Source organism: Paramacrobiotus metropolitanus, unplaced genomic scaffold (genome assembly GCF_019649055.1).
Source record: "Paramacrobiotus metropolitanus isolate TYO unplaced genomic scaffold, Prichtersi_v1.0 Parri_scaffold0000104, whole genome shotgun sequence".
In the NCBI taxonomy this organism is placed as follows: domain Eukaryota; kingdom Metazoa; phylum Tardigrada; class Eutardigrada; order Parachela; family Macrobiotidae; genus Paramacrobiotus; species Paramacrobiotus metropolitanus.
In genome coordinates this window covers 164,027-186,740 of record NW_026570324.1, presented here as the reverse complement: position 1 = coordinate 186,740, position 22,714 = coordinate 164,027, and the positions used below count along the sequence as shown (strand labels likewise).

At 44.7% G+C, this 22,714-nt stretch overlaps 3 protein-coding genes across 7 annotated transcripts; 1 reads left to right on the top strand and 2 right to left on the bottom strand.

Annotated features, from left to right (window-relative positions):
• Nucleotides 1-2,849: 2,849 nt before the first annotated feature.
• On the bottom strand, nucleotides 2,850-6,040 carry LOC129597401 (prostasin-like). The gene is made up of 13 exons (XM_055494920.1): nucleotides 6,031-6,040; nucleotides 5,759-5,922; nucleotides 5,584-5,668; nucleotides 5,393-5,466; nucleotides 5,255-5,324; nucleotides 5,141-5,164; nucleotides 4,799-4,902; nucleotides 4,675-4,743; nucleotides 4,547-4,608; nucleotides 4,320-4,485; nucleotides 3,937-4,199; nucleotides 3,782-3,874; nucleotides 2,850-3,136 (listed from the first exon to the last, which is right to left on the bottom strand). Exons 1-13 carry the CDS (start codon nucleotides 6,038-6,040, stop codon nucleotides 2,863-2,865), a joined length of 1,458 nt encoding a protein of 485 aa, XP_055350895.1. The 3' UTR covers nucleotides 2,850-2,862.
• A 730-nt stretch (nucleotides 6,041-6,770) lies between these two features.
• On the bottom strand, nucleotides 6,771-13,651 carry LOC129597383 (uncharacterized). Of its 4 annotated transcripts, none has more exons than XM_055494892.1 (13): nucleotides 13,407-13,651; nucleotides 12,886-13,095; nucleotides 11,684-11,923; nucleotides 11,341-11,472; nucleotides 10,760-10,843; nucleotides 10,639-10,689; nucleotides 10,079-10,261; nucleotides 9,681-9,938; nucleotides 8,851-9,429; nucleotides 8,225-8,572; nucleotides 7,986-8,122; nucleotides 7,699-7,730; nucleotides 6,771-7,587 (listed from the first exon to the last, which is right to left on the bottom strand). In XM_055494892.1, exons 1-13 carry the CDS (start codon nucleotides 13,563-13,565, stop codon nucleotides 7,391-7,393), a joined length of 2,610 nt encoding a protein of 869 aa, XP_055350867.1. In that variant the 5' UTR covers nucleotides 13,566-13,651; the 3' UTR covers nucleotides 6,771-7,390. The 4 variants fall into 4 exon arrangements, with proteins under 4 accessions (XP_055350867.1, XP_055350868.1, XP_055350865.1 ...); XM_055494893.1 differs by having other exon boundaries at nucleotides 11,341-11,424; XM_055494890.1 differs by having other exon boundaries at nucleotides 6,772-7,587; nucleotides 11,341-11,532.
• Nucleotides 13,652-14,742: 1,091 nt separating this feature from the next.
• On the top strand, nucleotides 14,743-21,967 carry LOC129597417 (uncharacterized). Of its 2 annotated transcripts, none has more exons than XM_055494943.1 (11): nucleotides 14,743-15,110; nucleotides 16,307-16,519; nucleotides 17,912-18,148; nucleotides 18,945-19,130; nucleotides 19,307-19,390; nucleotides 19,547-19,594; nucleotides 19,877-20,041; nucleotides 20,102-20,374; nucleotides 20,439-20,661; nucleotides 20,753-21,160; nucleotides 21,227-21,967. In XM_055494943.1, the coding sequence occupies exons 1-10, from the start codon at nucleotides 14,892-14,894 to the stop codon at nucleotides 20,962-20,964; spliced, it is 1,860 nt and encodes a 619-aa protein (XP_055350918.1). In that variant the 5' UTR covers nucleotides 14,743-14,891; the 3' UTR covers nucleotides 20,965-21,160; nucleotides 21,227-21,967. The 2 variants fall into 2 exon arrangements, with proteins under 2 accessions (XP_055350918.1, XP_055350917.1); XM_055494942.1 differs by having other exon boundaries at nucleotides 20,102-20,377.
• The last annotated feature ends 747 nt before the right edge of the window (nucleotides 21,968-22,714 follow it).

Sequence of the window (22,714 nt, the reverse complement as noted above, 5' to 3'; positions counted from 1 at the left end):
GCAAGTGTTACTAAGCTCTAAGCGGCAGTAGTTTGAGGCGGTGGCAGCGCCGGTGCCGTCCACTCCGAGACGACTATATTGCCGAATGTCGAGCAGAGATGTTGGCAGTTGCTGTTTTTATACAGCCAATCACAACGGTGTGTTGCCGGGTCAAAGACGAATCCCGCCGGGAATGTGGCGACGGGGGCCTCGGTGCCGTTGCAATGGATGCACCAGAAGTGATAAAGCGTACAAACTACAAAGTACAAATCCAGCCCGGACGTGCTCGGCTTAACATCGCCGCCGGATTGCCGCAACCGGTATTATGTGCGTTGCGTATCCTTGTCATGTCATGATACTTCATTTTTGTACAGTAATATTGTTTTATTGCATTCGGATGCACAGCCGCATATTATCCGTAACAAAATAACTGCAACACTACAACATTAAATGTGTTTTCTGAATTGGGAAGCCATAATTATACACCATGTACAGATATTACAGCATGGGCAACGGTATTCTGTAATAGTTTCCGCAATGTTGTTAAGGAAGCTCTGAAGTTATTAAAATAGCGTACTAACACGCTCTGCGTGGATTGAGTGTATTACGTACGTACGTGCTATGACGTGCGTGCTCATGTCTGTTCTGTTACGTATGACTGCTGTTCTTATCTGACTCTTGTGATCACTAATGCCATTAGCGATTCTGATTGCATGGTTAGCCTTTGGTCTGCTGTGTTAGAAGAGTCTGAAGACTGTGAAGTTAGCTGTTACAAAAAAGGTGGTGTGACCTTCTGGTAGAAGTACGTTCTGTTCTGTTGATCATTTAGGAAGTTCCTGAGTGTTTGGGTTTCGGTAGCTTTCGTTAGGCACATCCGCCGTACCTAGTGGAAGTTGAGTTTGTTTGTGTACGACCACTCATCGGAGTCCAGGGCGTATTCCCACTGTACCGACTGTGTATGGTTGGTCATCGGGTACGGTAGGCGCGGTGCGACTTCCGTATAGCATGTCAGTACTTTGTAGTCGTCATTGGCAATGTGATTGTGTGTCCAATTTTAATGAGCCAGTTATTCAAGGCGTTATCGCAAAATTATGTATCCACCATCTTAGAAAATCAGGTTTCTTCTCGGAAATCATTTGAACGACACTAAGCATAGCACGAGCAACGGTATAAACCGTAGCGATCGTCAAACGAAGTTAATTTTAAAGCGTTCTGTGATTGGGGTACTCAGTAACTTGGGGATGCCCGCAGATATTCTGCTGAGTATGTGACTTCCGTATTATGGCAACAGTGATAACAGAAAGCCTGAAAACACCGCTACTTCAATGTGGCTTTGAAGTACCATTCAAAGACCGGGCAAAATTTTTTGATACCGCAGAGATACAGACATTCAAGTTTTTCGTACGATGTTGTAGTGACGTTGCGAATGGTCAAGTAGCTCCGGTCGTAGTCGTTTTCCACCGACACCCCGGATACGGAATGGGTGTCCTGATCGATGAGATGTTTCCGATAGCGCCAGACGAAATTGTTCACCGGACAGCACCGGCACGATGCATGCAAACAGTACCGGCTGAGATCGGCCCCAGCCGGACATGGATGGTGCGCGCCCCAGGAGGAACGAACGTTTCGCTGCCCGCTTCGCGTCTTTGGACCTGCGCTGCTGTGAAAGTGCTAATTATAGCAGTAGTAATTCATGATCTTTTGGTACTTAGTTTGTACCTGCATCGTGATACTTATTAAAGGTCACACTGCATCAGAAATTGCAGAACATTTCCGCATTATGCTGGATCCACGGTTCGGATTCAAGCACCAAGCAGTGATTTTACTAGCAATCAGTATGCGACTGTCTAGGAGAATTTTTAAGGGATCGAACTGTCTGTGGTGTCTGATTCGAACTCGTCATAGTTCTCACCAACGACGATTGTGTTTTCGCAAAAATCTTGAAACCGTTTTCTTATCCTTTAGAGGCGTTCGTTTTGTGGCTGTAACTGCGAAATGTGCGGAGCGCCAGTGTTCGTACTTCTGGACCTCTGGTTAGCATTCTACTATTCTAGTTTACAGACTACAGACTTACGTGTAGTGCTGGTCAGCGTGCTGTTTTCAAGGTGTCTCCTAACTGCTGCTCCGCCGGTTGCTGTTGGTGCTACAGCTACAATCAGTATTATCAGGCAAATCCATGGTTCTCGCGTAGTGCAGCTCCTTTTCATGGATTGCATTAATGCTATGATGCTCTCGTTAAAGCGTACCAAAATGTATAAGGCAATTGTTTCCGAGCGACAGGTTTCCCGAAAATTCAACAAAAATGAAAAAAAATCTGTTGGGCTTCATATTGTACGTACGTCCTATAACTACGTACATAAATCTGCGAATACAGATATTTCCAAGTATTTTTAGTATCCGATGAAAGGTCGTGCAGGCTTGTCGAACTAATGTAAACCTTGAACCGAACCTTGAACTGGAAATGACTTGGCTATCCTATATGAACTATGCTGATCTGTTTTCTTGTTTATACGTTTTAATTTGTGACAGTTTTCTAGAGTATTTTTGCTGCAAATACTTTTCTGACTGGAAACAAAACACTGCACTGCGTGTTTCACACAACAGCGTTGCACCATTAACACGTTTCTGCAGTTAACTGGCATGATGACCTCCTTCATCTAATCTTTCACCGGCAATTCTGCAGTGAAAAGCCATCGTACCTGTGGCCCTGTGCCTACAGATAGTCGGTATTCTACATGGGCGCCTTGCCATCGATGGTATAACGATAAACCCTCATGCACCAGAACGTGTAGCGGCGAAACTACCGGAAAATATGTTAATTAGTCAACTGCTGTTGCTAAGGATACAACTGGATACATGATACGGGCAGGTTTAACACTTTTCTTAGCATCGTCCGCAACCACATATAACCGGTCGCATTAGCAAAACGACAGGAACAGCAAGATACACGGCAGTGGACGGAGGCGCTGCCATATAGGCGCGGTTGGGGATGACGCGTGGTGTATACGGCATCGCCCGCAGGGAGAGGCCGTCGATGGGCGGCACGGACGTATCGGCGTGCCAGCCCCATTTACCCTCAGTGTACACACTCTCAATGAGGAACGGCAGCAAGCGACGTCCGTCGGCGAAATAACCCGGCGTATTCCACGCACAGCCTCTAAAAAATTACGCATCCGTCGTTATATCGACTTAACTGGCTGTTTAGTTATAACTCATACTGCGCAAACAAGAAGCTTGTCTTTGGAATCCTACACTGCTTGGATACTTTTCAATTGCAGGCTATTTACAAAGCTACAGTAATTGACAAAATTTTAGAACGGCGGACCGACTGACCGATTTCCAGTTTCTGGTGCAGGACTCATGCACATATTGCACATCACACATTATTATGTACAGATATATGGATAATTTTCCAGCCCAAACGAAAAGCAGACCGCATGCTTCCCTCTTTCTGAACGATATAAGCTTGCAGTACCTGTCAAAAATGAAAATTGTGCCAGTCGGTCGGCGGCTCAGAAACCGAAAAATTTAATCAGCGAACAACGTGCGACCGAAACACTGAACACACCCAGATCCAGCGAGCATGAACAGAGAAGCGGTTTTTTTAGTATTAATACGTGCCAGAACGTTAACGAAACGTGTACTTTTTTGTCGTAAAAGGTAGAGAGAAAGTATTGGTTTTCCTGCTGATTTACTGCTCAGTGTTGATACGCATACGTGCAAGCTGATGCAGGACACGCATCATTAACATGTAACTATTAATTTGACTGGGCTAGTATTGTCCGTGTAACAAAAATCATACCGGCCAAAGGAGACAATTCCGGATAACTGGAACTGGTTGCTTTTCTTATCGGGACCGGAGCAGGCTAGCGGTCCGCCGCTGTCCCCTTGACACCTGCAAGGTAAGTAGATTGCGCTACTGCCGAAATATGAATACGACCGTCAGATTATCCGTACGTGTCTTTATCCTTCTCCAGTGTGCAGAGAAGCTCCGGTGTTAAACCGCCGAAGTATTGCTGATAACATTGGTTGCTGTCTAAGACGGTCAAGTTGACCGCCATCAGGTTGTCCGGTTGGATGACCGGTGGCGGGGTGCTCTCCGCGCCGCTCATCTGGACGCTGTTGCCACATCCGGTAGCCGTGCATTTCTCCCCTGCCACCGGTCCGGAGAAGGGCCGCGGCAGGCAGATCGGCTGGATGGTCGGCGCGAAATCCACCGTCTGCAGAACAGCATTACGGAATATCTTTAACGAGGAGTAATATTTCGTCGTCTGTTTCAGCGGAGCTGCAGATGATTGGCGGCAAAAACGACGTGCTACGTTCAAAGAACGGTGACAAACCTGTTGAAGTTTAAGCAGACAGTAGTCGTAGTTGACACCCAATCGTGTCTCTCTGTACGAGGATGGTACGAATATTTTCGCCACGTCCACGTTTGTTCCATCGGAGGGATCCTTGCAGCTGTGAAAACCCAGCCTGACGCTGACATCACCAGGGTCATGTGTGCTTCTGCAACAGCCACATGTGGAACACAGCGCTTTTAGTATGTCGCACCAATTGTTCGGCTTACTTTAGCGTGCGGTTTCTGGGCACACAACAGTGAGCGGCGGTCACAATCCAGCCGGGCGCCACCTACAAATTTATACATCTTGGTTAGAATTCTGTCACGGTGAAAGACGAAACAACGCTGCCACAAACCAGCGATCCACCGCACTGGAATCCTTTGACGACAATCTTGACGTGCCACGGACACGCATGAGGCACAGCCTGCGAAGCGTTCACTCAACGGTCGTGCAGCACAAAATTAATCGGACAAAATTACTTCAGTGCCGCCGACGATGCGATTCTGTTCGGTAGACGTTACACTGGCGATGCCGCATTTGGTCGTGCAGATTTCGTCTTCCCCGTTGGGACAATCCGGGCGCCCTGAATATATTAAAGGTCACGTTTGAATATCCGATATGCAGTAACGCAGTGCACTAAGTGAATTTGCAGTCCAAGAAAGATTTGTTCCCATGCTGAAAATGTTGCAGACGATTTAGTAAGGTGATTTTAACCGGAAACCATTAAACTCTAACGTGGTAATGACTGATTTGATATTTAGGTTAGTATTACTGCCAAACAAAGCCTGTTACCGTCACAAATGTGATCTGGTTACACGCACTTAGTTTTATCCCCGGGACAAGTTAACGAATCCTCGCCACAGCGTGAGCTAACTACAAAAAGGCATAAATAATAAACAATCTGCGGTTCTAAAAATACAGAGCACTTGTGTTACCGGAAACGGCAAGCTGGAAGCCGGAAAAACTCCCGGTGCCGTCAGTCTGGTCAGACACAAAGAGCATCATCTGCAAAGCAGTGGACCAGTCATCTTTAGCGCTTGTCTAGTTCTTTATATTTTAGCCGGTTTGCTTACCACCGAGTCGCTGTAAGAGTAGAAAGGAAATTCCGGCCCATCTTGGCAGGAGAGCTGCTTAACATAATACGGATCTAAAAAGAAATACTGCACCATAAGCAGCAATTAGAGATAATGAAGCAATTCAGCTGCAAGAAACCAAAGAATAGTTCAACTTTATACTTTGCGCTGCATAGTTATGTTTGACTTACATCGTAAATCCCAGATGGCCAGATACTCTGTCGGGCATTTCTTGGACTTTGTGCTGGGTGCCAGCGAGAACGCTTTTTTGTTGATCTAAAGAATAATAATTGTCGCCTTTACAAGAAGACCACAGTGAATGGACCCAGCAATAACAAGAGGCTACAGGGTTGACGATCCTGTCACCTGGATGGGTCGTCCATTGCCCTGAATCCAGTAGGCAACCCGCTGCGCACTGGGAGGATTTTGTGGGGTGGGGGAGATGATGATGACCTCGTCGCTGGGACTGGCGCTGGCCGGCACCTGGATGACATTGCGCTCGTAAACCTCCGCCGGGACGGTGAAGCGATCTTGCGAGCCAACACGTGTAAGGAAAACGCCAAAGATTACGAGAACGCTGATGTAATCTTTACAAAGGTCACAACCTAATAAGCGAACGTTCAAAGGTCTACAATTACTCCTTGGCATTTTTATTCAAGTTAAACTGAAGACACTGGAAATAAGCTCCATTTTTCTGCTAGTGCTTTTTAAAGGTTGTGGCAGACTCCTGTCCAAAAATTACAAGATTCTATTAATATTTTTCAACACGTTTTTTAATAGTACATGTGGTAGTACAGTACTTGCGCTAATACTGTATGTATGGTGCTAATAATATTAATATTATTTTTGAATGGACGAGTACGCAGTATATATTGTACACGTTGCACCATAACGGTTGAGAATTGTGATGTTGTTGTCAGGGTGACTGAAGTTACATGCTGTTGCTGCTGAATTTGAATTCTTTGAGCAGACGACGGCAGGGTATCACATCGATAAAAAAATATTTTGAATGAATACTAATCATCTGTGCAAGGATTTTCGTTCTCCATGGCTAACTTATGTTCCCCCCATGATCCCATCCAATTTTCACAGAATAAAGGGCATTAGAATTCTCTCAATATACTGATGGCTATAGGCTGGTCAAAGTTTTCAAATATACATTTCCTGAAGTCCAGTTGTCATTTGAAACTTTGTTGTTATGGATGCCGTAAACTTTACAGGAACTGGTTCTAACTTTATTTATTGTAACCTTTAATAAGTATCGAAATGCAAGTACAAACGAAGTACCAAAATGGATGAGGATGAGAGGCAGAAAATTATGAAAGCATCACGATGAAAAGCACACAGGAGAGCAAACCATTAACAACACCTTCTTGGGGTAATGCCCACTCACGCACCCCGATGTTTGGGGGCCAGTTATCAGGGGTAAACATTTTTTCGGCGTCACTAGCGTAAGTACTGTTAGTTGACAGTTTGACTATAATGAGAACAAATGTCGAAACAGAATCCAAGCAGATATCTATAATGAAGCAAAATGCACTTAATCGATGCGGTATTTTTTTCCAGTAAAATTGTTTCTAAAAGTCGCAATGCTGTGGTAAGCCAATATTCATCCGTGCTCAGCTTCTACTGTAGTAATTTAGTATAAAATTATGGGCACTGATTCGCTGCGTATCGCCTAGCGTGTTTATCTTGCGTATATCCAATTATAAACACAATCGTCGGAGCGTTAACTGATCGATTAGTTCCGACTCCAAAAAGCGGTACCATGCAACTTCAATTTAAAATGCGCTGTCCTTTTTTTCAGTGCTAGAACCTTGGTTCTTCTGCATGTTTGCAGATGATTCTTCGCTTCGCTTTCGTCGATATCTGCTATAAAAAAATAACATCTAATTTGCTCATCACAGAATATCTCGCTCGTTATCCGCTACTTAGCGTAATAATCAGCAGACAGAATCGCAAGTAACCACAAGGCTCCACTGGTTACAAATCGTTTTGTTACGGTGAAAAAAGGTCTGATGAAAAAGGTAGCTCTGTTGTTGATGCTGCTGTTCTTTTGGGTTTGCTGTTTTCCGGCTCCTCATGGTCCGCAAGCTGGTGCATTTGAATCGGCCGTTCATCGGTGTCAGCTGAAACAATTGAGTCGTATCCCGGTGCAAGCAAGTAAATTGCTTCAGCACTCGAAGAACTGCCGCCTAATAACACAGCCATGAATCATGACCACTGATTTTCAAATCACAATACAGGAGATTACAAAACACAGGCATGATATTAACGGCATTACTAACAATAGTTTCCATACTTGCCTGCCATCAGCGCACTATCCTGAGGAGTTCTGCTGAAACGACAAAAAGAAATTAAGCCGGTATAGTTATCCGCTCCTGCCCAAGCATGCGCGGGCGTCTCAAACTCAACCTGGAAGCGGATGCTCTTTACAACACTAAGTACAGTATATCATTTTTGGATATTTTTTTAATTCTTATTTAGCGTTAGTTGAACTTATTTAGATGCGCTGCTGTATCCATTTATGACCGTCAAGGATATACTAGCCGGTATTTAAGGAAAGGCGTCACAATGCACAGAATTTACTTACAGCGCTGTCGGTACAGTTGGGTACACTCTAGATGCTGGATGAGCTGAACTTGTATCCGGATGAACCTCCACTAACGTAAGCTGTGAAGTAGCCAGCTCTTTCATCAAATCAGGATCATACATGCGTAACCGTGTCACCTAACAAAACGGAACGGCGTTGCAATTTAGAGGAAGTTTAACTGAGGAGAAAGTAGAATACAGTATATCAATAGAACCTTAAAGAGAGTTTAAACCACTTACCAACTGCTCGCCGTAGTTGTCGAAAGCTGCCAATTTAGATTGCGTTGCTGCTACGTATTTGTGAATTTCTAGTTGTTTTGCTATGGAAGAGTCGTCGGTGCTGCGTTTCTCCAGATGAGACCGGCAAATAGTGAGAAGAGCAATCAAATCCTTGAAAATGGCGTCAAGGTGGCCGAATAATCTGACTTGGTCACTTCCGTCACCGACAGCTGCGGCTAAAGCAGCGGTTTCTAAATGCAAAAAACGTCGACGACTGTCCAGCTGGATAATCAACTGCCCAAAGCAGTACAGGCCCTCGCTGGTGGATGCAAAAGCAGCAATAACCATTTTGTCCAAAATCGCTGACATCTGCAAACGAAATTAAACTGCTCTGATTAACGCGGAAGGGAAAACTGCAAAAGAGACCATTTTGCATTGACTGTAAAGTGTAAAGATCTTTGTGAGCTACTGAACGCTATGAAAGATTGTGGATGAACAATTCTGTAAATTTTAATTATGGTTAACTTTAACAGGAAGTACCGCACATCGAAATGACAAAAGTGCCAGCGCGGACACACTACTTCACAGTGAAAATTCAAATATTTAATTAGGTGCCATATGACCCGTAATTTTAGTAGATAAATGACCTGTTGTACGTCCAGAAATCCAGTACAGAACTCTGCCAGGGGTCCTTGCTGCAGCACGTCGGTGAGATGCTGGCGGGCTGTTTCCGTGTCGTGGAGTATCTCGCCGCAGTCAACTACGCCGGGCACATGCTCGCCCAGATGCTGACTGAGTTTCGCTAAATTATTGCGTATCTCCAGCGCATACGCAGCCAGACCTTTCCAGTGGGGGTCGTATGCTGCCTGGTGGTTGTCGTGGACAGTGAGCAGTTTCGCTTCCATCAGGAAGTTCTCCACGGACTGTAGAAGCGGTGTGACGTTCTCTTGTGCATCCAGCCGCGCGTCGCTTCCTTCGCGCGACATCTGACACGTGAATAAGACCTGCTTAGCGACGGCTTTCAACTTCCCGGCAGCCGTTGTCCGTCCGCTGTCCCACGAGTCGGGGGTCGTGTTGTGCAGCAGCGTGCCTGCGAGTCGTGCCACGTCCTCGGCCCACGCTGCAAAATATCGGCTGGCTCTGAAGGATGTCGCTTCCTTGGCGCCGTTGCGGCAGTATGCGTACAATATCATCGCGCCTCTCTGAACGGCATCAATGTATCTGTCCTGGAAATCGACACAGGCATTCTATTAACGTTAACTCGCACGATGTTTTTAACTCCCTTTTCTGGGTTCTAATGTTAATTTTTGACCTGAGTGACTTTTCTGTGAAAGTTTGCGTAGAAACTGAAGAATTAAAAAAGCTTTTACGAAACGAAGTAGATTCTGCCTACAGTTATAATGCAGGGTAAAGCGAATATCAAATTGTACGAGTTTTAAGCAGCCATCTCTAGTTCTTTTAAGGCTGCTACACAAACCTGCGAGATAGGTGTTGAAGCATTGCTGATGTCGTCGCACACTTCGCACAGATCGTCCACGATGTCTTTCTGAGGGTGGGCAGTGTCCGCCGCATCGGGATTCATGCACACCGGTTTCGACATCCCCTGATCCGTCTTCCTGTAAATGTCCATCATCTCCAGGATTTCCTCCGGCAGTTGGCCATATTCCCGGATTAGCTTTGCCGGCTGTTTGGCGTGCAAATAATGGGTGATCTTAGGCAACCGTCTCAGGATAATCTGCTCGTAAGCAATGATATTCACACAGAGACAACGAAGGCTGCCTTCTCGGCGTTTCTACTAAATCAGTGTTTTTGGCATTTTGATGTCTGATTTTGCTTACGCGAAAGGAATACCGTATTACGGTGTTAAAGGAGTACCTCTCGATAATCATCCAATTTAGACAGAAAATCCGGACAGTTTGCTGTACTGTTTCTTCTGGAAATGGGCGGGGACGTCGGCTCCACTGATATATAAGGTGTGGATCCTGAACTACATGCATGGATCCGTTCGATGGCCTCACTGCATACGGCATTAGCATCTAGCCACAGCCCATACAGCTTCTGCAGAAAGTAATAATTAACTTTACTGAACGTGTACCGTAAAGCAGCTCCCTCTTCTTGGCCATTGTGCAAAAGCGCAGCTTTTGCCTGAAGCTGCGCTTTTGCTGTCCCTTAATTTTATATGCAGAAAATGCAAGTAGACAACTTGTTTGTGTTTGTTATTCTATTTGTAAATGAATTGGCTAGGAGTCATAAAAACACTTTAGGTGGCCACTCCGCTACCAATAGCTATACATGACAAACTGTTCTACGTTTCCGGATCATAATGACGGTCAATGCGGATTCCATGGCGAATTATTTGGTTAGCTCCCATTAGCATACCGAAATGACCGCAGTAAAACTGGGTTGCGAACTGCAAGTACACTGTACAGACATACCGAATATGTGCGACAACGCTTCCAGATCAGTGCGGCAGGATATGCACAAAGCTGCAAGATATTCCTTGATATTACTGCCAGTCTTCCATGACATTCGGGTATGGTCTCCGACCCTCCGTACCTTTATTATCGCAGTGAGCACAATGGCCAGAGCAATCCGCCACAGCCAGTAATCAATGTAGTTGCCGACGAGTGTTGTGCAGCCCTTTGCAAACGATAAACAAGATCACCCCTGTACCTTATGCAGCCAGTTTTGTACATAAGAAGCAGCGTAGAAATTTCGCCGGTGGATATACCGTAATTATCGAATTAGAAGCCCAGGGTTACAAATATTTCAAATGACCCACGGGGTGGGCTCCAATTACGGGCATGGGCTTGTAATAAGGGGGGGGGGCTTCAATTTTTCAAACCAGGTTACCAGGATTTAGGCATTTCTTAATATGGGCTTTACGGTAATTAATTACTTAATATGGGCTTTACGGTATTTAATTAAGCCCATGGGCCTCTATTTCGGGGGGGGGGGGGGGGGGGGCTTATAATTTTCAGACGACTTTAAGCGTGGGCTCTAATTACGGAGGGGCTTGTGTTTAGGGGGGGGGCATCGAATTCGATAATTACGGTAATATTAATTTACACGGCCTAAAACTATACTTTACACACCGCCTTTGATGGTTGGCACAAAACGACTTGAGGCATGTTTACCGTATTAAAATTCGACGATTCTTTGGAATAGCGACCGGCTGTGGAGTAGCAGCTTTTATCCTTCAGAATCCGGGCGACTGGATCCTGAAATTTGCAGCAGTACACCGGCGGCACGAAAACAGGGAATACTTCCTTAAAATATAATGACGACCGGAAATTATTGTATCCTGAGTCTGTTCCGCAGCAACTCATCTATGTAGTGACAAATAGAAATCAGTAACATCGCCGTTTACAAATCTTAACGCAGCGTTTTTCGCCAATACAAAAAGCGATGGTAATGTCACGTTGTGTCTGTTTGCTATGATTCACAGCAGTTAATATATCACATATAATTCTACCGTACCATCATGTGAAGGGCATTGAGAATAACTGTTGCCCGCAGTACATTTGCATCCGCTGTAGCACCATCCGGATCTCTTAACACGCTTATTGATCCGTCAGTGGTTAGATGGTTTGGCAGATCAGCATACTGCTTCGCCAAACCTGACAGATCGTCCACCAGGTTTTTCTTTTGCTGCAGTTGTACAAGAACTGCAGCCGCTATAACTTCCGTCGCCATTACAGCGGTGATGAGGACGGCTTGCTGAAAGGGAAACAAGTGCTGGTCACGGCGTATACCACTTACCGCAATAATTACGGCGTTCGTTTTTGTACATTAGCAGCAGCCCGTTTATATAGCAAAAAACTGCCTTGGTAGACGCTTAAATGATTCAGATTTAACACTTAGAACACAACCAAAATCGTTACCGGGTATTGGTTAGTGTTATTTAAAGGTTTAGAACGCGCGTCCGTTGCCCATATACTAGTATATCGAGCTGCAACAGCGAAATTCAGTGAGGAAATGCTTTGTCAAGCGAACAAGCATGAGGAAGCGTAGATCTTCCCGGGCCTGCTCAATTGGCCGACTTGAAGGATCTAACTTCCGCCCACCTCCAAAAATTTCGAAGAGTTAAAGCTTATGACTGGCGCGACCAGCAACCAGCCGCCATTCTTTTTTCGTACTGAAACCGCTCCTGCTTTGATACTGCTGCCGTCAGCCTGGAGCATGACGTTGTGGCTTATTATGACGATAATGAACCGCGCCAGACTTACCCGTAAGTTGTAACCAAATTTACATTTATGTACTGCGCTTATAGCGGTCTTTTGCAGCACATTTTGCTTGCTGCAATACCGATATGGCGCTGTCTGTTGTCAGTGTTACACAGCACTTACCGTAGAAATCGAATTATAAGCCCTGGGCTCCAAAAGTTGGAACGCCCCACGGAGGGGCTTCAATTACGGGCATGGCTTGTATTTGGGGGGGGGGCTTTTATATTTCAAATGTGTTTTATTGGCAGCATTTGTGTGCATTTCATATAGCCCATGGGCATATATTTCGGGGGGGGGGGGGGCTTCTAATTTTCGAACCACCTTTAGAGGGGGCTCCAATAACGGGGAGGGCTACTATTGTGGGGGGGGGGCTATAATTCGATAATTACGGTATGCCCTATTGAACAACTGCCACCTTAAGTAAACAGATATTCCCTACACTTTGATCATTCTCACTAGTAAAGTAACCAGTTTCGATGGCTCCGTCTTCGAATGATGGTCGTAATAGAGACCGGCCATGCCGAATATAATAGCGATCAACGCAGCCGTCATTACGATACCCGCAACTATTGTACAGTCATCCAGGAACGGAACCTTCAGACGTCCTTGATATCCACTCTGCTCTGCCAGACCGTATGCGATGCGGTGAAATTCCTTTACTTTTATCTGAAAATTAGACGTTGGTTGCAGCTGGTTAGGTCTATCTTTCCGTTACTTTTCACTGCGCTTCTCCTTCCAGGCTTAAGAAAACCGTATTTTGCAGAAATGGTATTACTGCTAGCCGATAGGGAACGTCAGAAGCTGGCGACGATACAGCTACGGCACCTCTCGAGGTGGCTTCGTGAACCGTATCTGTGGGCGTGTCCACTGCATACAGCCATCTCGTGGCGGTAGAGCAGCCATATTAAATCCGGCTTAGCTGCGAATGCGATAGACGCCCCTATTGTACAAATATTACTACTCTTGTACACTCATACCATAATAAGAACACCACCGATTAACGTAATAACTGACAGGAACTGGCTGATGTGGCACACGTTCCCAAGGAAGCGCCATGCATTCTCGTCTTTCCTAAAAGAGCGCTGATATGATTTTGGGAGCAGCCGGAGCAGCGCTTTATCGCTAAACAGATCCATAGCCACTTAAGCAGATCTCTTTAATACGGTGCGAAAGAAAGATATATTGTATCTGTAGAAGCGTTCTTAAGCAGCTGCGTGCTATTTCTCTACAACTATAGTAGACAAGAACGGAAAATTATTCAGCGTAACGGTCGACACGTATAGCAAAGGTGGGCGGGCATTACTATGCACCCCGGAGGCATAATTGCAACAACAATGGTGCAGCATGAGTCAGTAAAATTCAGTACTAGCGCGTGCACTTCGTCGTGATCGATTCAGTGCACCATTGATGCGTATGATCTACCATTAATTTTGCTGTGGTATAAATCGCCGTGAGCAATTTGGCTTAATAGTAATAGAAGCGTGTAAGTGCTCATTCCTATTGTTCAGTGAAGTCTTGCAACGTGTCATAACGTTTAACTACATATAGGCAGTGTGACTCGTCATCCTGCATGGTAGATTCTGCGATGCGCTTGCAAAACTTTTCACCGCCGGTATGACACACAAGGCGACATTGCTGCACCTTCCTGAATTTTTTTCTAATGCAGTCAACGGGTCTTCGGGGATGATATCACTGCGGACACGATCAGTGCCGGCGGCATCATCCGGCCTAATGTTATCGCACAGTGATACACGCATAAACTACCACTACACCAATTATATAGATATAATTATGCATGATTGCCGATACGTACAACCTCGTCTTCCAAAAACATTGACTATAAAACGACAAACGCGCCGTACAGCCAGCTTTTCAGCGCCGAACACGAACATGCTTAATTGCGCTAACAAAGTTCTCAAGGCTTTACGTCAAGCTGGCGTCGCAACGTGCAACGTATTTCTTATGCGCCGCTCAGAGCGTGCCATGAGGTTGCGCTCTTAATTTCCTTGAGCAGACCAGTTGCCCGCTGATGGTGCATTTCAGCATCGAACTGAACAATTTTCTTGCATTGAAATTACCACATGCAAGTCAATTGGTGTATGGCATTGTAGGAAAGAATTTCGAGTATGTGTTGCAGCCGGCGCCTCAAGACAACACGCGATCATTTGTCAAAACCACAAAAGCATGCACCGAATGTTTTCCTGCATTTTCCACTTCAGGCGACATTCTAACCCAATTAGCGCTACCGCTGTACCGTCAAGTGCCAAAATCACGGCACCAGGAAAATAAAGCAGAATGCGTTCGAAACATCCGTGTTACAATGCGTAAATTTATGTAGTATTCCTACGTGTTACACATCGTAAGCACACCGGTTGTCAATGAAGAGGGTGATGTTTTAACACTGCCAGAGTAGAAACAGTTCCACGGGTGTGATATGACATTTTATCATCAATTTGTACTTTATGAAACTTAATGCCATGGCATCTCCGCAAAATCTGGCCTATGGAGCGCAACAAGAGCAAACAGTCTTATTGCCATCAGCAGTGAACAACGCACAAGCAGCTGAGGAGCCAGTACACAGGAAGCAGCTGTATAAGTTTACACGTAACAAATGGTGGATATTGCGGATTGCGAGGCACTCACTATCCATCTTCATGCTGGGAGTTGGCATCTGGATAGTGGTAGGCATTCATAGTTTCATAGTAGTTTTCTTATTAATCAACGAGCTTTTATGCACTACCAGCTGCACCGCTGCAATGACTGCATGATCGCCCTGATGTACTGATGTACTACTGAAAACAGAAAACGGCAACGAATACGCAGCGCAGTATGTTTTTTCGGTATGAGAACCGACGTAATTCTAGTGTAGGGCCGTGCGCAGAACTGTCTGGTACGTACACTGACAGCACTAAAGCAGCCGTCCATATATCGTACACAAAAGAATGTAACGACGACTACGAGCAAGCCATGTGAACAGAAAATCAGAAGGCCGCTTTCACCTGCAGGTTCGCACTTTGCAGCAACGCCTTCGAGGCATCATAGTACTAGTATCATCGGGCTTATTGTTAGAGGTAAAGCCGAGTGCCCGCATTTGAAACACGGATCACCCGCGTATAGTGCTGTTTAAGTCTTACAAATTATGCTTGTACACAAAACTCTGAAACAGCAAATGACATTCAAAGCTACAACCCAAAGTGTGCGGTAACTGTATTAGTAACCCCGCTGTTTTGAATACCGTTATTAATGCAGTCTGCTGTCTGCTTACTCAAGCAGTAACGCATTACGGCATTAGTAATAACGCATTCTAGTTTAAAGTGGTCTTGTTCGATAAAATAAATAATTATTACTCACAGTAGATCTTGTTCGGCAACCACACAAGAAATTTCCAAAAACCATAAATTTCGTACCCGACACTAACACTTTTTAATAACCTAAACATTTTTTATTTGGCCACGCCTTGTGGACGATGGCAGCTGAAAATATTTTTTAATGCTTAGCCTAATGTTGGTCCATCTTTCAACAAAAGATTAAATTCTGTGGGATTTACAGCCAGTGATAGGGCCCTGGTTATTATGCTTTCACGCTCTCAAAAATCATAAATTTCATAATAAACCCTGAGTGAATTTTTAGATTAGATTCCGGTTTGGCCCGAGTGATTGCTGCCAACAGAAACTTTCATCTAAACCCCTGTTAGCTTGAAAACGCAAAAATGTGTTGTATCGGGAGCGTAATGTTAATCCAGGTCGGTTTATCAGGGTCCACACATCAACGAAATGTTAGAAATTACATAGAATGACCGTTGTGCAAGCATTTTCGTGCCACAATTTACGAATTTACGATTGATTTTAATCAGCATTTTGCATTTGCTTTGCTGTAGGCGGAAATCAATCAATTCTATGGGATAGCTGGCTCTTTGGGAAAATCAGCGGGGTATAAAGCATCGCCGTCTTTGAGCCTGCTGAACAAATTCAGGATTATTGGGTGCATCTTGATTATTGCGGCCTTACTTGAAATAACGACGCTGCTGTTGAATTGTTTTGTCATCTGTCAAGCTCAAAGGAAAAGGCGAAAAACATTGTGTACCGGAATGGTAAAGCAAGCTTGTAGACACTGCTTTCAGATTTTTCACGTTTCGCGATAGCAACTTGCGGATACATAACTACTGCGCGGCCCGTAGGACGCAACGTCCGACCTATTTCCAGCACGATCCGCCGGTATTTTGCTGTTTGCGTAAGCAGGAGCCTTATCGCGCGAAAGATAGGGCAGATAACGCTAATGTTGAGAAGAGATTTTCGGGCGTTGTAAGCTACGGGTCGCGCATTTACCCGGACGTAATCCGTAACAAGTGAACTCAGCGTACTTCTACATCAGCAGCATGTTGCGACAGACCAGCTTATCCAGGTGCAATTAGCACAACCAAGACCGTGCAAAACGAAATTCTGGGATGGTCATTTTGTATGACGAAGGTTTCCATCGAAACCTCAACATGAAGTCTATGTAAAAACATAATATGAATTAAATAAGTTTAAGTTTATCGGGATAGTTACGGGTCAGTCGACTTAACCTCATCGGGATCAGCCATCTATACGAGCACAAAACTTGGGCGGTAGCTACAGTTAACAGAGACTCAACAAACCAGCACATCGTGCACTGGAACGGTGTTGTATGTGACCATAGCAGCGCCAGCAACCATCGTGTATTACAACTTGAAAACCATAACCATCCAGCCACAATGTCCAAATCCATCACCGCAAAATCCCGCAGATATGCGAAATTCCCAAAAGTCCGTGATGCATTTGAACGCGGGTCATCCTAACAGCTGTCGATAAAAATCCTGTCTTCTGCTCACGCGTAATCGAAACGGCACACATGTCTGTCGTGACTTAGTAAAGGTCAGTGCTCCCGAGGGCTGTCGTGTGGCACTGATCAGTGCCACACGACAGCCCTCGAGTAGAAATCGAATGGATGCTCGTTAGTTAAAGCATCAGAAGAAAAAAGAACAGAAAACAAAAATAAAAATGAGCAGTATAAGAAAAGATCTAAAGCTACCAGATAACACAAGTCGAAACCACTGTAAACCTTTTAAAAAAGTTAGTTTAGGGGCTACTGTCAATCTCTATGAACCTCCAAGCTCAAACGTTTTGCTGAGTCAGAGGCGACTCAGAAAGCTGGCAGTCATTGTTGTTAAAACTAAGAGAATTATTAAAATTCGCACAACTTCGTATATTAACTTTGAATAAACCCACGCTTAGTTTTCTGGTTGCGCGTTTGCTGTAACCACTGGCATAATGACATTCTGGGGTGTAACCATACCGTGCTGCGAAAGGGCCCCGGGGCCTGGCGAACCGAAGCCCGGGCCGGGCCGACCCAAAACTACAAACTGCACTGTAACATGTCGCATAAGGTGTCAGCCTAATGCAGTACCATTATCTGTAGCCATTTCTGGTTTCTGGTGAATTTCTGTTACGTAGTTTATCTTCAGCACTGCGTACTGGCTCTCTGTGTGGTTGCCGAATTTGGCGCTGGTGTCGTTCTTGTCCACGAGTGGAGGATCGCCGAAGAATCAACGGATCCTACGCTAGCTAGGGCACTTTCCAAATATACACGTTGGCCCACTCATCTTAATTACGACGGCACGCTGGACATTCTGCCAGCTGCGGAGAATATTGATTTGGATGTTATGCGAACTACGGTGTTCATTAACGCGCTGCAAATGCAGGTACCGGCGATATACCTAAAAACTCTCTTCATCTGTACTAGCAATTCGCTCAATCACTATCCAATAATAGGGGCGCGATAATGCGATAAGTCGATGAGAAATTTGAAAATGGGTGTAATGTGCATCAGCTTCCACAAAAGAGCGCTTGTACTAATTTGAAAGTTCATTTAGTTAGTTACAACTGACCGAATTGCGAGCTTTTCATTTTACATTCAAGTTTATAAAGAGAAACCAGCGCTTATTTGCGAGCACAAGTAACCTATTTACGAGCAAGTTATACAGCTTTTAATATAGGGGGCAAAACTAAACGTGTTCCACCGTTTCCGGCTATTGCTGCCGTCACCCGGCTGGAGTTTGATGTTGTGGCTGAACATGGCGCTTATGTACCGCGCCAGATTTAACCATTTGTATTGCCGTAACGTCACACTCCAGGCGGGTGACGGCAGCAATACAGGGGAACCGTGGAACACGCTTAGTTTTGCCCCTTATATCTATACTATATATGCAACTTACGTAACAAGCAACTATATAACATAACTTTATTCAGTATTTTTAAGAGAAGGTTACGCCTTGCGTTCACATCACTAAATGAAGAACGCCTTTCAACTAACACGAGACCGAACAGTAAAAGAAACTTATGTAACTTATAATATACGCAGCATACGAGCAATCTCATAGTTAAAACTCTGCCTTGCATTGTTTAGTAAGGGTTCATATTATTTTTAATTACTATGAAGTAGTGTTCATACCCCGCTTGGAACTGCTGTTAATATACTTGACTGGCTTTTTGTAACAGCTAGGGTGCTGTGGCGTCAATGGTTTTGCAGACTTTAACGTCTCTGCTGATTACAACACATTTCCTTCCTTTGAAGCGCCTGTGTTCTGCTGCGAATTTGCCGACACTAACAGCCGTCTGCTAAAAAGCCGACACTGCTATAATGAGCGCTTACGCCGCACGGAACCATCTTCGTTTTTCTCTAAGGTAAGATGGATTATTGTGTCGACTCCTCGTTAATGTAATACTTAATTCTATTCAGTTCTGTCTGTATTCATTTGCGGAATGCTTCGTGTAAAGAGGCATCAGCAACAAAATGCTCGTACGGAACGTGTTAAGACTAGAGATATTAACACAAGGTGCAGTTATAATGGTATTCCTAGGGTTGCGCCGAAGCGATTCAGCAGTACACCGATGCAAAGCGTCCGCATATACTCAGCTTGCTATTTGTTCCTGTTTGCCTAAAGGTAAACATAAAGAGCTAAAAGTGCTGCGCACGGCAGGGCATTCTATGAGATTATTACTCGTAATTCAGAAGTTGAACGTTGAACGTTTTTGATCGTTATTGAACGTTGAACGAACGTTAATTCAGAAGTTGAACGTTATATGCGCTTTACCGGCAGATTGCATTTCTCCTTATTGGATCAGCCCTATGGGTTCGTTCTTACTTGGTAAGTCGCAACTGCATATATATGCTCATGTATCCCACTCATTAGGCAGGTAATTATTGGGCTTATTCAGCTTTGTTCGGCAACAGCCAGTTCACACGTCAGATAAGTCTGCGCATATTATGGGGCTTGAGCCGCTCAAGCAAACTCACAGAAGTACTCGTATATAGCTGTGTTGAGCTAGCTCATGGAAGCGGCTGTCGAAAAGTGGGTCGTGAAGCCATCCCTCTCCTGAGAGCAATGACACCAATAAGTACCTTAATTGGGCTTTCACGCCTTTTGTAGGCATGGCGTTATGCCCAAAGTATCTGCTCTAGAACTGCTAAGTGTCTGGCTGATATGCGGACTGATTTGACTTCCCGAACGAAAATGGAAGACACTGAGCACCCGTACAAGGATTACGAAGGAAGTATGGGGCGGTTGCATCGACACCATGATGCTGCTTTTCCTGTAGGTAATCCGTATCTGCTAGTTGCTTAGCTGCAAAGAAAAATTCGCTGGACATTTCAGGGCATTCAGCAGACGTTAGAACACATTCAGCGCTGCCTAAAGGACAAACATCCGGAGGAACTGGCCAACAAATACGGTCAGCTGCCGGAAGAGGTGCTGGACTTCATATATGAATGCAATCTCGCCATTTTGAGAATTTGTCAAGCCTCGCCGTTTGGCGACATTAGCGAGTTTAACGTGGAGTTTATGGAAGATTTGTGGCATTCCTTATATAAACTGCGCAAAAGCTGCACTGAGCTGCAGTCCGCTCAAGCAGCAAAAAACCAGCCCCAGGTGGTGAGAACTCTCCCTGTACTGTCGGTGCTTGCAGTGCGACGACCTTTGCTTGTCTCCACAGGTGCTCCGTCAGATGAATCAGATCATAAACGGTGCTTTAGCATCGTACAACTCCTGCTATACAGCTTCCTCGGCGGCCGTCAATCTTGCCGCCACTAAAAGATTCGGCCACTCAGCTGAGAACATTCTGTCCGAGAGTGGAAAGTTGGTACTAGACTGGGCATCCAGTGCCGTTATTTCCGAGGAACATCTTAGTGCAGTGCTAAACCAGAGACAAGCAATCGGTAGGTTTGTTATAGTAGCGCAGTAATAAAAATCTGCGACAGGAAGATTTGCGGGTATATTACAGGAAGCCGCAAGAATTTCGTATTGCAGGGGGGTATTTCACACCGAGTCGGATTTTGGCTGGATATCCGCTGGAATGGCAAGAGCAAGCCAAAGCGGATATAGCCGGTCAACTCGATAAATTCAAAGCCGGTGTAAATGAATTCCTGGTGAAAGCGAAGGCACTGTCGGTCATGCACAATGACGATGAGCGGTATGCGGGGGAGTGGGAAACTGCAAAGCCAGCTGGACAGCGTCAATAGCGCCTTAGCGGATCTGTGCGCTTGCATTGCCATGAAAGTGCCCGGCGTGGCTGACTGCGATCCGGCTGTGCTAGACACCTTGACGGCAGTGGACCACATGGCTATATCTCTGGCAAAGGGGAATGATCCGGAGATGCGCAATGGCCGAGCATGGGCGGTAGACATCTTGAGCAAGCTTGTACCACGCTACGAAGAGGTAGTCCTACTTCGGCATGAATGACCTTAGCAACTTAATATCCGATCCTTTTATATTTTTCTGTAGATAAAGCGACTTCTCAGCCTGATTCAGCAGTACCTTCTACATAACTATCGCAGTCCACGGAAGTGCACTAGAACGTTATTCCACTGTGGACAACTATTCGTAGAGCTCGACAAGCATCGCCGCTTCTTTCGGGTGGAAGCGTGTGGTTTAGCGTCGCTGATTACCAATCCTCTTCACCGGGATTTTTTACTGATCAGACTGCAGAAACTAACAAATAACCTGACAGCATTTTTGAACGAATGCAGCACATACTGCCGAGACCAGTACCATACCTCGGACTGGGCGTTCGAAGTACAACAGAGGAAAATCGAAAGTATCATTGAATCCGTACAGGAAGATCTGACTGCAATACAAGAGATGCACGAAGATCAACATCCGACCGACGCAAACGCATGAAAATGTCGACTACCAGAGTATTAACCAAACTTTGTTTGGCATTTGTAGTTTTACGGCACTGCGACGGATGGGGCTGTGTCCTTTTGTTGATACGATATACAGCAGATGCATTTATTGGGTTACCTTGTTACTGTTGTTGTTAATATTCAGCTGCTGTATTTATCAATGGTATTATGGTAGTGATGAACTCTACAAGGACTCGTTTCCGGAAAACGGCTTCTTTTATTCCTTATTTCCTTTAAAGACTGAAGTGTTTGAATGTTTTTGGCCGGGCTCTGAGTGTGTTGAGTATGAATTTGTTTGGCATGCTCTGGCTTCCTTTTGGATGCCTATTTGAATATAAGACTACAGAGGCACGGGAAAGAGATTTCGGTCTCGAAGGAAGTACCTATCAGTACGAGATCGTAAGTCGATTATCTACCTAGTAAATTAACAGCATATCCTTTTTTTCAGTCAACAGTCAAAAACAGAACAGAACAGAACTGGACAGTCAAAAAAACGCCTGCCAGCGCTTTTTAACTAAGCACTTTACTTCCGGGCGTTATACTGCTTCCGCGTGGCAACACATATACTGTCAGCGTACTGCAAATTAAACTGAAAAATTTGTTCAGTTAAAACAGGATAATAATAGAAGTTTTGAAGTGCTGTGCAAAACCATTACGGTAATTAGCACAGTAATAAACATGCATATGTCGTACGTAAATATTAGGTATCAATAGATTCATATATCCTTACGTCCCTATTTTTTGGAAATTATCTCCTAAATGAGGATTACGTTTTTCAATAAGTGGATTATTTTATAAAACATAGCATCGCACAAACGTTCCTACCTTTATCTTCAAAAAATGTTAAGTTTTGGAGAAAGTCTAAAAACATTTTTAGAGGCTGTAGTACTGAAAGCTTATTAGTACTTAAAGGTTGTTAGTTTTGGAAATTATCTCTTAAATTAACATTGATTTTTTCATCAGGTTGTTAACTTCATAAAATAGAACGTCGCATAAACGTTCCTACCTTTATCTTTACAAAAATTTTAAGTTTAGGAGAAGGTCTAAAAAATTTTTTAGAAGTTGTAGTACTTAAAGGTTGTTAGTA

What these genes read in the sequence shown, in the direction of transcription:
- LOC129597401 (XM_055494920.1), bottom strand. An exon ending in CTTCCAGCTTGCCGTTTCCG is followed by an intron (nt 5,165 to 5,254) that starts GTAACACAAGTG and finishes CGAGGATTCGTT; the next exon opens with AACTTGTCCCGGGGATAAAA. An exon ending in CCCAGAAACCGCACGCTAAA is followed by an intron (nt 4,486 to 4,546) that starts GTAAGCCGAACA and finishes TGGCTGTTGCAG; the next exon opens with AAGCACACATGACCCTGGTG.
- LOC129597383 (XM_055494890.1), bottom strand. Translation starts at nt 13,565, where the DNA reads ATGGATCTGTTTAGCGATAAAGCGCTGCTCCGGCTGCTCCCAAAATCA. An exon ending in TCAATGCCCTTCACATGATG is followed by an intron (nt 11,533 to 11,683) that starts GTACGGTAGAAT and finishes GTCACTACATAG; the next exon opens with ATGAGTTGCTGCGGAACAGA. An exon ending in AGCGTTGTCGCACATATTCG is followed by an intron (nt 10,262 to 10,638) that starts GTATGTCTGTAC and finishes TACTTTCTGCAG; the next exon opens with AAGCTGTATGGGCTGTGGCT.
- LOC129597417 (XM_055494942.1), top strand. Translation starts at nt 14,892, where the DNA reads ATGAAACTTAATGCCATGGCATCTCCGCAAAATCTGGCCTATGGAGCG. An exon ending in CATCTTCGTTTTTCTCTAAG is followed by an intron (nt 19,131 to 19,306) that starts GTAAGATGGATT and finishes TGGTATTCCTAG; the next exon opens with GGTTGCGCCGAAGCGATTCA. An exon ending in ACCATGATGCTGCTTTTCCT is followed by an intron (nt 20,042 to 20,101) that starts GTAGGTAATCCG and finishes TGGACATTTCAG; the next exon opens with GGCATTCAGCAGACGTTAGA.